The sequence below is a fragment of the Penicillium brevicompactum genome (assembly GCF_028827555.1).
Source record: "Penicillium brevicompactum strain IBT 35665 chromosome Unknown utg000005l_segment0_segment0, whole genome shotgun sequence".
Classification (NCBI taxonomy): Eukaryota; Fungi; Ascomycota; class Eurotiomycetes; order Eurotiales; family Aspergillaceae; genus Penicillium; species Penicillium brevicompactum.
The window spans coordinates 3,094,355-3,106,716 of NW_026623208.1; the positions used below are offsets into that span (position 1 = coordinate 3,094,355).

General features: G+C 49.9%; 4 protein-coding genes across 4 annotated transcripts; 2 read left to right on the top strand and 2 right to left on the bottom strand.

Annotated features, from left to right (window-relative positions):
- Positions 1-880: 880 nt before the first annotated feature.
- N7506_007015 (bifunctional ATP-dependent DNA helicase/ssDNA endodeoxyribonuclease DNA2) lies at positions 881-6,057 on the bottom strand (the record flags this gene model as incomplete). Its single annotated transcript, XM_056956308.1, has 5 exons — positions 881-3,390; positions 3,455-3,716; positions 3,778-4,272; positions 4,329-4,424; positions 4,483-6,057. 5 exons carry the CDS (start codon positions 6,055-6,057, stop codon positions 881-883), a joined length of 4,938 nt encoding a protein of 1,645 aa, XP_056810642.1.
- Positions 6,058-6,623: 566 nt separating this feature from the next.
- N7506_007016 (uncharacterized protein) lies at positions 6,624-7,051 on the top strand (the record flags this gene model as incomplete). Its single annotated transcript, XM_056956309.1, has 3 exons — positions 6,624-6,781; positions 6,840-6,884; positions 6,967-7,051. 3 exons carry the CDS (start codon positions 6,624-6,626, stop codon positions 7,049-7,051), a joined length of 288 nt encoding a protein of 95 aa, XP_056810643.1.
- A 343-nt stretch (positions 7,052-7,394) lies between these two features.
- Positions 7,395-8,462, bottom strand: N7506_007017 (carbon-nitrogen hydrolase family protein; the record flags this gene model as incomplete). The annotated part of the gene is made up of 5 exons (XM_056956310.1): positions 7,395-7,751; positions 7,836-7,914; positions 7,972-8,255; positions 8,307-8,399; positions 8,451-8,462. 5 exons carry the CDS (start codon positions 8,460-8,462, stop codon positions 7,395-7,397), a joined length of 825 nt encoding a protein of 274 aa, XP_056810644.1.
- A 240-nt stretch (positions 8,463-8,702) lies between these two features.
- On the top strand, positions 8,703-11,849 carry N7506_007018 (exosome catalytic subunit DIS3; the record flags this gene model as incomplete). Its single annotated transcript, XM_056956311.1, has 2 exons — positions 8,703-8,898; positions 8,950-11,849. 2 exons carry the CDS (start codon positions 8,703-8,705, stop codon positions 11,847-11,849), a joined length of 3,096 nt encoding a protein of 1,031 aa, XP_056810645.1.
- Between the last annotated feature and the right edge of the window lie 513 nt (positions 11,850-12,362).

Genomic DNA, 12,362 nt, shown 5'->3' on the forward strand with positions numbered 1-12,362 from the left:
ACGATTAAAGAGAGTTATTATCACTTTTAGGACCTCTTTTTAATTATTTTTTTAACTGTCTTTTTGGCTATCTTTTTCCAAAAAAACGATTGAAGAGAGTTATCACCATCTTCAAGACCTCTTTTTAATTATCTTTTTAACTATCTTTTTGGCTGTCTTTTTGGCTGTTTCTCCAACTAATCGTCGAGTAATTGTGATTAGTCGAGTAAAGGAAGTCTTGGCTAAACTGTGAACACAGAAATCTTTACGAAGTACTGATGATAAAAAGTGTACTGAAATATAACTGAAAAAAAAAGATAAATATGATTCGCCAAAATCCCTTCGGTGGAGCCAAAAGTCTTGGCTAAGCCGTGATCACTGAATTAATTATTGTTGAATCAATTATTGTTGATTGATTATTGTTGATGTAAGGATCCCTAAAACGACCGGTGAGAAGTGGCAGAATCATTCAAGCACTCAGCTATACCGTTTTGGACATATATCACGTGACATCTGTTCAATTACATAGTGGGGGGGTCTGGGGGGTACAGCCCCCCAGTATTACTATTCTTCAGCATACGGAGTATTCTATCACTATTCAAATTTTGCCTAAAGCAGTGGACTCATCGCTTCGGTCTGCAAATGCTATATGTTGGCCTTACGCTATCAATATCCCTAGTGATTGAGAAAAGTATAGACTGTAGGACCGAACGCTCAGATGCAATATCATTTCTGACGGCCAAATACCAACAGGCCGCACGAATTAGCTCAAGTACATGATGCCCCAGCAGGGCACCGGAAACAGCGGCATATCTGGCCGGTGCTATCCTATGCGCAAAATTTGACAGAACACTCCAGCTCGCCATATTAATTAGATACAGTCATGCTTGAATGTGCAGTGCTAGCCTGTCAGGTCATTCACAATGTCGCGCAAGATAGGTCGATTTCCCACCACATTTGTACCATTGAATAACTTCGCGCCTGTTTTTGAAGGCTTTCGAAGATTGGTACCAGGCTGTCGGGAACCAAGAGGGCTCAGTGAGTCACGAAAAGAGGGACTGGCTTTTGTCTTTGCATTGGTAGAACCGGGTGTTTTCGAGGCACCAGGAGACATGAATTGAGACTGAGTTGGCAAGGACGGGAAAACATGGTTGTCTACCGCAGCGCTCGGCAAGTTGTAGACCCAGTCCTTACCTTCGACTAAGCGAACGTATTTGCGGAGGAGGTCATTGCCGTCGCGGAGGGTGGATCTACTGCCCACGACGAGGAGTTTTGTCTGGGCACGAGTGAAGGCAACGTTGACACGGCGCCAGTCGCGTAAGAGCTCGCCAACGTTATTCTCGGTGTTGCTGCGGACACAGCTTAAGATGATGACCTCTTTGTCTCGACCTTGGAACTTGTCTGTTGTGTGCATTTCCAGATCGGGGCCGTGGCGCCGAAGGCTTTGGCGGAGGAGTGAGAGTTGGCTGCGGTAGAAGGTGATCACGCCGATGTTGCGGGCGGGGATTCCACACGCGATGAAAGAGTCGACGAGTTGTGTGCAGAGGAAGACCTCCATGTGGTTCACGACACGGTTTCCCTGTGCTATTTCGAGGGCTGCAGGGCCGATGGGATCGGTGTTCACCAGGCGTGTTTTGGCGGATGGTTCCAGCAAGTCTCGTAGCCAGCAAGGACTACCAGGATCACCTGGACAAGCCTCTCGCTGTGATGCCGTGTGGCCCTTATCTGCAACATGATATTCTTCGAGGGCATTGATGTTGGGAATCACCAAAGAACAGGCTGCTACCTGCGGGGTGCCACATTTGAGCCGACCGGAGTAGATTAACTCATTTGAAAGCAACATAATATCCTCACACATGCGGTACTGGTGCTCGAGGTTGACGACGGAGTCCGGCTGCGCGTCTGAAAGCAATTTGAAAAGACTGACATCCAGGCCACCTTCCTGTGCTGCTTTGTTCTGCACGAGTGGTGGTAATTGGAAATGGTCGCCGACCAAGATGAAAGTCCTCGCCATGCGAATCGGACCTAGGCAAACTGGAAGTGTGATCTGGGAGGCCTCGTCGACAATACAGACATCAAATATGCGATGGTTGAAGATGTTGTGATTGACTCCTAAGCAAGTAGTTGCAACAACCTGTGGCTTCTCATATGAGTTCTTGAGCTCTTCGATAGTCGATTTGGGGTTCGCAGCCAGGTCGGCAAAGTCCTGCACATCGGGATGGATCTTGGCCGTTGCTCCAATACGCAGCACGTGAATGTTGTCATCTCGAATCTTTAACAAGATGTTATCCACTGCAGTATGTGTGTAAGAAGTGAGGAGTACACTTTTCCCTTGTGCAACAAGGGCCCGAATGATTTGAGCAATGGTGGTTGTTTTTCCAGTTCCAGGCATTCCCAGAACTAGAGCATAATCTTTGGCACTCATCACTTTGTCGATGGCTTGTTTCTGATCAACGTTCAGACCCATTTTATCAGAGATTGTATAGGCCGATGAGTTTGTCCTGAATGCGGGTGCTTCCCCTTCAACAACGAGTCGGCGAAGTTGTCTTGCTTGGAACAGGTCTTTATCCATCATGCAGATCAAATTGTTTCGAACAATAGCCATGCCGTTGCTGAACTCGTCTTTGTCAATCCGGTACACAAGTTGTTCCTCGGGGTTCTCAAGGGCAGCAGGCTCCCCTTCGCCAATTTCCATGATGCCCCTGAAAGATTGGTTCGTGACACCATCAAACCCAACCGTTCTCGATCTCGCATTGTGAAGTTTACGATCCACAGCAACCTTGATGTGTGACGGGCTGGTGTGTACCACGTATCCGTTGGCGAGCGCGAAGTGGCCCTTTTCATCAGATACAACGATTGGCTCACCTAGAGAGATCTGGGACTCGGTGAAGGAGAAACCAGGGGGCGCATCTCGTTTCACGAAGGTATAGTGGTATCGATTGATCTTTGTGGTGGTGTTTTCTTCGTACATGGCTCTCGAATCGAGAACGACGTCGCCGAAACACCTCCCAAGGGCCTCCCGCTCGCTGCTCAGGAGTGTCCACAACTCTCGTCGGAACTTCACCAAGTTGCCTTCCTCTTTCGTAAGTAGGCTATCCCACTTTTGGAAAAAGTCTCGATCCCGCTCATTCAGATGGCCAACTGAAATGTCAAAGTCTTCGCCAAGCCCACTTGTCTCGGCATCACCATCCTCAGTGAGCTTGTGGTAGATTAGGCAAGGGGTCTTTGCATAACATCTGGTACATTGACGTGGTTTCTTCAGCATCGGTGGAAGTTGTTCCCTTTCACGAATGTACCCAGACAGGTTGTTGCGCACTTGAATCATTTGAAGAAGTTCATGACGAATACCACGGATGCTGAGAGTCTTTGTCAATTCGAGGTAGTAAAGAAGCCCGAAGGTAACATCGATATCTAGTCAGTATTAGTAACGGACGGTGAGAAGAGGGCGCCATTGAAGCTTCCTGGTACAACTCACCATAGCGATCCGACATGAGCAGAGTATAAAGAGCAGTCTGGGCCCTGTGAGTCTGGTTTGTGTCTCGCCGTCCGGTTTTAAGCTCCAACGGGACCACGAGGTGCTTCTCATCTTCACCATCACGACAGGTTACCTGTACAGTTGCATCGATGTTGCCTTTCAATCCATACATCGGCGACCAGATATGCTCCTCTACCTCGAGCAGCTTGCTGATGCTCAAATTCAGCTTAGAGCTGTTTCGGTCTTCCACCATAGAATTGGGCTGTCAATCTAGGTTAGCGACTGCGATCCAAAATAATGATTTATAGAGGCCCAGGACATACTTGTGGTTTGACATGGAGGAAGGTACCCGCCCAGTCAAGAACGGCGGGGATCCTGCTCATGATGTATTCAACGGCTTCCGGAATACTCATTTGGATGGAATACAGTTCTTCAACATGCTTCCCCATGATAGTCTCGACCAATGACTTAATCGACTCCATATCCCATGTGTTCGCTTTCAATACTTCTTGGAACACTTCATGGAAGAAGGTTCCAAAAGCCTGTGGCCTCTCCACTGCCGCGTGAACCTTCACTCGATCTTGAAGAACGGCCCGCCGTTGGCAGTCAGTAGAGTCAGCCACAACTGTAGCAGATATGAGATGATCCGGGTGGAGAATGATCATGTTGTTTGCATTGTCCACAACGCACCGGCCGCTGCTGTCGAAGTCGCCAACCAAGTGGACAAAAGAGTCCTTGATGCAGGGAGTGTCGGCCCACGACTCCTGCAACACAATGACCCTTCGTTCTCGGGTTTTCTCATCTTCAACGAGCAAGACCTGCACTTTAAGTCAGCTCGAATTGTCGCATATGGGAAGAAGGATAAGTATCTGACCTGTTCCGGCAGAGTACGCCCTTTTAGAGTAACATACGTGCTCTGCATAACATCAACAACTTGGTAACGTTTGATAGCTTGTCGACCCTTGGGGCTCTATTTATAAAATTTCTTAGCATGTATTTATGAATAATTCCACTCAGGAGTGACTAACGTAAGCTGGTTTTCCTTCACCCGCTTGTTTCATGGTCTGCTCAAGGTCTTCCAAGTCAAAGTCATCGTCAAATTCATCATCCGACGATGGTGAGTCAGCCTTGATGTCTGTCACGGTCGGATTCGTTCCAGTGGGGCCCCCGTTGACAGGAACATTCTTGGCCTTTAGCCCGTTGGCAGATGGTGCATTGGTAGTTGGGTTTGTGACTGGAGCCGATTTCTGGTCACACTTGGCAAGGATTTCCTCCAAGTTGCCAGGAAGATCGTCATAATCGTCTTCAAATTCATCGGATTCATCATTTTTTGTTTCGTTAATCGTTGGTATATGAGATGTGGAAGGTTTACTGGCAGGTACTGCGGCATCTTGAGAATGCCGTGATTGAAGTTTCGCTCCGGCAGAAGTACCCCAGCCAGAGGGTGCCGAGGGAGCAGTATCAACATTCTGACGCGGTGCCTCAATAAAAGGATCCGCAGATGCACCGACCAAGTCCATGAAGTCTTGATCTAAATCATCACCTCCGAATTCCGAGGATGACTCTTCGAGCACAGGCATTCGCGCAGGTTTGGTATCTTCAAACGGAACTAGATCATCGATCTCCCCCGCGTCTTCCTCTACTCCGGGAAGTCGATGGTCCTTGGTTGGTGAAGAAGAGCGACATCTCCTCGCATCAATGTGCTGGCGCAGAGGGGAAGAACCTGGTGGACCCATTTCAGCAGGTGTCAGATTGATGCTTTTCTCAATTTTGTCCATAAGAAAGTTGATTCTTGACGTCTTGGGTTTATTAGCTTCGACATTGCTGCTAGTTCGGTGAAAGCCGCCGGGATCAAGTCTGTTGACTCGCCGTCGTTTGGTTCGCGAGGCGGGAAACTCGGTTGTACAGCTTATCGCACGCCTCAACCCCGAGGAGTCTCGGCTAGTTCTGACGGAAGCTGGTGTTTGCGGAGAAGAGGAAAGGAGATTCGCGAGCCGGGGCGGAGGGAGGTCATCTGCACCATCAGCCATGTTCTTGTCTATGTAGTTGTTCCACAAGTCCGCTGCTAGATCGTGCTGTGGTGTTTTGAAGAGAGCTTGCATGGATTGCAGGTTGAGTGGCTCTTTCTGTCCTTTTTTGGTTTTTCCATTTGAAGGGGATCCAGCAGGGGAAGAGCTGTGTCGGCGCTTCCTTCGACGGCCTCCCGGTGTCTGTAATGACGGATTTGAACTGGCAGGTACGTGTTGCCATATGACATGCTCAACAGGTGTCACTTCAGGTCCCGGAGTGGGATCAAACGAGTCTTCGGCATTGCTGATCAAGTCGGCTAAAGGAATTCTGTTTCCGGGTGTTTGAGGGCATTCTTTACTCGACTTTGTCTCTAGCGATTGAGGTTCAGGAGGCGGGGGATTGCTCCCATTGAGTGACTTTTGCATCGGCGCTACCACACCGTTGGATCCGGATTGGTGAGTGTTCTGGGCGTCATGGGCTGATGTCGATGCGCCATTCGAGGTGGTATCGTCCGGTGGTCGTTCGTCTTTGTAGCGAAACCCATTCAATTTCCTTCGTGAGTTCGAGGAGATCGGGTATGCATTTGCTGCCATGGCTTGACTTGTGAGACACCCAATGACGCGTTCAAAATTGGTAAAGATACATTCCGCGGAACGCTGGAGAGAATGTCAGATATGGAAGGGAGCAAGGCCTCGGCGATTCATCGTAGAACTCACCAGATAGATGGGAATAAGTGTAGTATCGTCGAGGATGCTTCTGTATACAATGAGATTGGATGAATTGGCAAATGCAGCACCTTGTTATCAGCGCCAGAGGGGGCGAGATGCGATAGCAACGCGTCGCGCGTGTAGTGGTGACACCCGTTTTTCAAGGCGTCAAGGCATCAACTAATATATGCCTAAATTATCAGGCCTGAAGGCGGACAATGAAAATCGCCCAAAGTGGACTAGTGCAATGACTGGACAGCTTCCCGGCCTTTTACGGCTTCAACGCCAACCCGCCAAACCACCCCTCTTCACCCGCAAGACGCTCCGTATCAATTGAGACCGTCCTTGCCGCTTAAACTGCCAAGGCGACTCTCATTTGGGTGTTACAGCTCCCACCAATTCCTCGCCAGAACCCCTCGATCAATCTCAACTCCTTCACCCCCGTCTCCAAGATGATTGCCCGGCCAATGTCGCACGCCCTCCGGGCGCGCTGCCTCCTCCGCACGCCACAGACCACCAAGGCCTTCTCAACCCAGCCCATCCTGCGTGCTGCGGATCACGGCGACCACTATGACCCCCCCGACCGGCTGGCTGTTCGGCGTCAAGCCCGGTCAGAAATACGCGAAGGAAGGTTGGGAGAACATCTGGTACTATGGCTTCATTGGAAGTTTCTTGGTTGCTGGTGTCGCATATGTCTTCAAGCCCGATACTTCGTATGTTCAACCCAGTACCCCATCTTACGCCTCTTGCGCCTCACGTCTACATGCACAAGCGGAACACTAACAATTACTCTAGTATACAAACATGGGCTCTTGAAGAGGCTCGACGGAGACTGGAGGCCGAGGGTATCCTTGAGGATCCCGCCAAGGTCAAGAAATAAGTGCTCAACTTGTACGCTGTACATAGAGATCGGAGAGGGACTCTTTCGGTTTATGTCTGTACTACCTGCTACGGCAGATATGATGTTCCGGTCTCGTTTTTAGACAGGTTTTTATTTTGCATGCTCATCAATTTTCGTTTGTCCCCTGCTGTACAACTTTACACTCTCCAAAGTTGCTTTTTTTTATGTTGGCTATAGGTGCTATGGTAACAAAAATTCGCTCATAATTGACAGTATATTGCGGCAAAATCTATGAACACTGTATGATTGTCATGACCTCGTGAGGTAACTTGAGAGAAGATGATATACGTCACTGGCTTCTGCTGAGTGCATTTTTAAGCCATCAAAACTCCGGATATAGATCGTGTCTTCGAAGCAAAGGCATCTCACGCCGGATTTTTGCCACCAGGCTGAGATCGATATCCGCAGTCGCAATTTGGGGCTCCTGGTACTCATCCCCCAGATCCGCTAGAACCTCTCCCCAGGGATCAATGATGACCGAATGGCCATAGCTCCGTCTTTTCTCGTTGTGTGGGCCTGCCTGGGCCGCCGCAATCACATATGATTGGGTCTCAATGGCTCTTGCCCTCAGCAATGATTCCCAGTGGGCCTTTCCAGTAGGCACTGTGAAAGCAGATGGGTACGTGATGATCTCGGCATTCTGCCGCCTCAGAGCCAGGCTGATTTCTGGGAACCGCAGCTAGACAAGTGAAACAGGTGTAAGCAAGGGGCTCAACAGGCGGTATCTAACGCAATGCCGGATTTCAACCAATACTGTACATACATCGAAGCAAATGCTCAAGCCAACGCGGCCTATAGGCGTCTCAAATGGTTTGGGGATCTGTGGCCCCGGTTGGACATTCCTTGAAGATGTCTCTCATTAGCAGAGCCAAGGGCTGAACCATGCACCAGAAACATACGCGCTTTCCTTAAGGCAAGGTCCATCCTTTATATCAACGTCGAACAAATGAATTTTCTGGTAGCTTTGAGTAATGGCGCCTTGGTCGTCTATCCAAATCAATAGATTCCTCAGCCTGCTCTCAGAGGCCACCTCATGAATTCCCACATTAATGTGAATCTTCTGCTGCACGGCATCTTTCTGCAGAGCCGAAACAAAGCTATCTCTCTCCGAGGACTTGGCAAGAGAATATGATTGCTCTGCTGAAGAAGCGATATAGTCTGAAGCCTCGGGAAGAAACAATACCTGGTAGAGATAAGTTCATGACTGAGGCATGCAAGGAGAATATCAAATCACCTTGGCACCTGCAGCAGCTGCCTTTTTAACCAACAACTGGCACTGTGCAAGATTCGAGGTGATGCTGGCAGTTGAGCATATCTGCCCCACGGCCTGCGATTGAGTCGTAAGTAAGGCCCTTCGAAGGTCGGATAGGATACTTACGGCGAGAACCATTGTGAACTACGTGGATTGTAAAAAGAAGGAAAGAGAATTTCCCAATAAAACACAAGAAGAACTTGTTCTTATGTATTGCAACCGATCAAATGGCATCTTTTTACTCCAAATTGACGACGACGTCGGCTTACCTCAGCGCTTTATCAGGACCCACCGATAACCAATCTTGCCTGCAAAAGACTTCCGATCTTGACGAACACCTTTCGAACATTTTCCAAAGCCAGTGTTCTTGCTGTCACGATGAAGAGTCTAAGGCGAGACCTGTCTTCCAACCCACAGGCGGCTAATGTCACCAGCAAGGTCTTCGTCCGCTCCACGAAAAGTGGAAAGGTGCAAAAGATTGTCCGCGAGCTCTACTTGAGAGAAGACATCCCATGTTCTTCTAGGCTCTGCTCGCAATGTCCCACCATTGCGCCCGCCGATGCCAATGGAAACAGTGGGTGTAGCTTTCCTGATACAACTGAGGCATACCGCTAACTTGGAACAGTCGCGCCGTTCGTCCTATCTGATCGCCCCGCCGGTACAAAGGCATTCCCCAGCGGCCATTACCTGGTCCCCGATACAAATGCGCTATTGAATGGAATGGATCTCTTCGAGCACACCGGTGCCTTCTATGATGTCATTGTCCTCCAGACCGTCCTCGAGGAGCTCAGAAACCGATCGCTCCCCCTCTACAATCGTCTTCTCGCTCTGATCAAGTCGGATGAGAAACGCTACTACTTGTTCTTCAATGAGTTCCGCCGTGAAACACACGTTCGGAGAGGTCCCGAAGAAACCATTAATGACCGGAACGATCGTGCTGTGCGTCTGGTCGCAAGCTGGTATGGATCTCACCTGCAACAATCGATCAAAAAGGGAAAGAAAGAGAAGTCGGTTCCCGCAATTGTGGTCATCACTGATGACAAGGAGAACCGACGGAAAGCCAAAGATGAAGAAATCACAGCTCTTTCCCTATCCGACTACGTCTCTGGTTTAGAGGGATCAGAAATGCTATTGGACATGATCAGCGAGTCTAAGGATGCGCGCGAGGCCAAAGAGACAGCTCGTGGCGACCTGTTCTACCCCGAATACTTTTCCATGTCCAAGCTCACAACTGGTTTGCGAGCTGGGACATTGCACCAAGGTGTATTCAATGTGTCACCCTATAACTATTTGGAAGGCTCCGTCAAAACCTCGGCTTTCGACAAGCCTCTTCTTATCTTGGGACGGGATAACAGTAACCGTGCTATCGCCGGTGACTCTGTCGTCGTTGAAATCTTGCCCAAGGAGCAGTGGAAGACCCCCTCAACGAAGATTGTGGATGAGGAGGCTGTGACTCGCAATGATAATCCTGACAGCGAGGAAACCGAAGCAGTGGTGAACGACAGAGAACGCAAGGCTCTCCAGGAAGAAGTGAAGAAGGCCCATGGCAAGAACTCAGAAGGAAAGCCCCAACCCACCGCAAAGGTCGTTGGTGTCATCAAGCGTAGCTGGCGCCAATATGTCGGCCATGTTGATGAGAGCTCTGCCGGCTCACAATCCTCGGGCCGGCGACAGCAAAATGTGTTCTTGTTGCCCATGGACAAGCGCATTCCCAAAATCAGACTGCGCACCAGACAGGCGAGCGATCTGCTCGGCCAGCGTATTCTTGTCACTATCGACTCCTGGGATCGGGATTCAAGGTACCCCACTGGTCACTTCATCCGATCCCTGGGAGAACTGGAAACCAAGGGTGCTGAAACTGAGGCTCTTCTTCTTGAGTACGATGTTCAATATAAGCCGTTCCCCAAGTCTGTGCTGGACTGTCTTCCAGCCGAAGGACACGATTGGAAAGTACCGGCCTCCAAGGAAGATAAGGGATGGAACGGCCGGAAGGATCTCCGCGACTTGCTCATCTGCAGTATCGATCCTCCTGGCTGTCAGGATATTGATGATGCGCTGCATGCTCGACGACTGCCCAACGGAAATTTCGAAGTTGGTGTCCACATTGCAGACGTGTCTCATTTCGTGAAGCCGAACAACCCAATGGATACCGAGGCCAGCGTTCGCGGAACCACTGTCTACCTCGTTGACAAGCGTATCGATATGCTTCCGCACCTTCTCGGTACCGACCTGTGCTCGCTAAAACCTTACGTTGAGAGATATGCTTTCTCTGTTCTTTGGGAGATGACCCCCGAAGCTGAGATTGTGTCTTCCGACTTCACAAAGTCCGTCATCCGCTCTCGGGAGGCGTTCAGTTACGAGCAAGCCCAATTGCGCATCGATGATAAGTCAGCACAGGATGAGTTGACTGACAGTATGCGCAACCTTTTGAAGTTCTCCAAGGTCCTTCGCCAGAAGCGTATGGATGCTGGTGCTTTGAACCTTGCTTCTCCAGAAGTCCGCATCGAGACTGGAGACGACGAGGGTGGTGATCCTTTAACAGATGTCAAGACCAAGGCGATGCTTGACACCAACAGTTTGGTCGAAGAGTTCATGCTTCTCGCCAACATCACTGTCGGCACCAAGATTTTCGAATCCTTCTCGCAGACAGCGTTGTTGCGTCGCCACGCCACGCCACCACCGCAAAACTTCGAGGACCTCAGCAACCAACTGTCCAAGAAGCGGAACATGGAGATCGATGTCTCAAGCTCCAGGGCTCTGGCTGACTCTTTGGACCGCTGTGTGGATCCCAAAAACCCATTCTTCAACACTCTGGTCCGTATCCTGGCAACCCGCTGTATGACCTCTGCCGAGTACTTCTGCGCGGGTGCCTTTGCCGAATCTGAATTCCGTCACTACGGTCTTGCCTCACCCATCTACACTCACTTCACATCTCCCATTCGACGATATGCCGATCTGATGGTCCACCGTCAATTGGCTTCCGCGATTGGCTACGAAGGCGAAGACGGACACGCTGTCATCGAGGGTGTCTGCACCCGCAACAAGCTCGAAGACATCTGCCGCAACATCAACGTGCGCCACCGCAATGCGCAATTCGCTGGCCGTGCTAGTATCGAGTACTACGTGGGCCAGGCTCTCAAGGCCCGTGGCGAGAAGATGGCTGCTGACGGTGTCGATGCAGGCATCGAAGAGGAAGGATATGTGATGCGTGTATTCGAGAACGGAGTCGTTATCTTCGTCCCTCGCTTCGGTATCGAAGGTGTTGTTCGCCTGGAAGACTTCGTGCTGCCCGGTGAATCTGGAGCACGCTCCGTTGCCGAGCGCCGCGAGCTGGTCCCTCACCGAACTACAGACTTTGACAGCGAAGAGTATACGCTTCGTGTGGAAGAGAAGAACAACGCGGATAAGGCACGGAGTGTGACAGTGGAACTTTTCCAGCGGGTTCGTGTCAATGTCAGCTCCGTCAAGGAAGAAGGCCGTGGAGCCGGCAAGCGCAGAGTCCGGATTTTGATCATCGAGGCATGAATCATACATCGTGAACAATGTGGCTTAGATTTGTTATCAAAAAGGCGTTCAACACTAGTGAATGACTCAATTGATCATATCGCATCCTTCAATGCCAATAGGAGAATGTGTGTGAATTATACTTGGAACAATAGGCAACATAATGAATCCATAAGTGGTCGCCGTCGCCCAATTGGGAAGGAGCCAGACCTATGGGTGTAAATACTGTCTCCCTCCCCTTTCCCAACTCTCCTTCCTTCTTCCCCCGACCAACTACAACTATCTGCTGAGCTCGTTACTATTCTCCTCGTTCATCAGTCGTCTCACCCATCCTGCTTCAGCATCTTTTTTGCATCACTTTCCTACTCAATATAATGTTAGTTTCCTCTTTTCCTATTCACTTCCTTCTTCACTTCCCTCTTCACTTCCTTCTTCACTTCCCTCTTCACTTCCTCTTCACTCCCTCTTCACTTCCTCTTCACTTCCTCTTCACTTCCTCTTCACTTCCTCTTCACTTCCTGCATGTGCTCACTG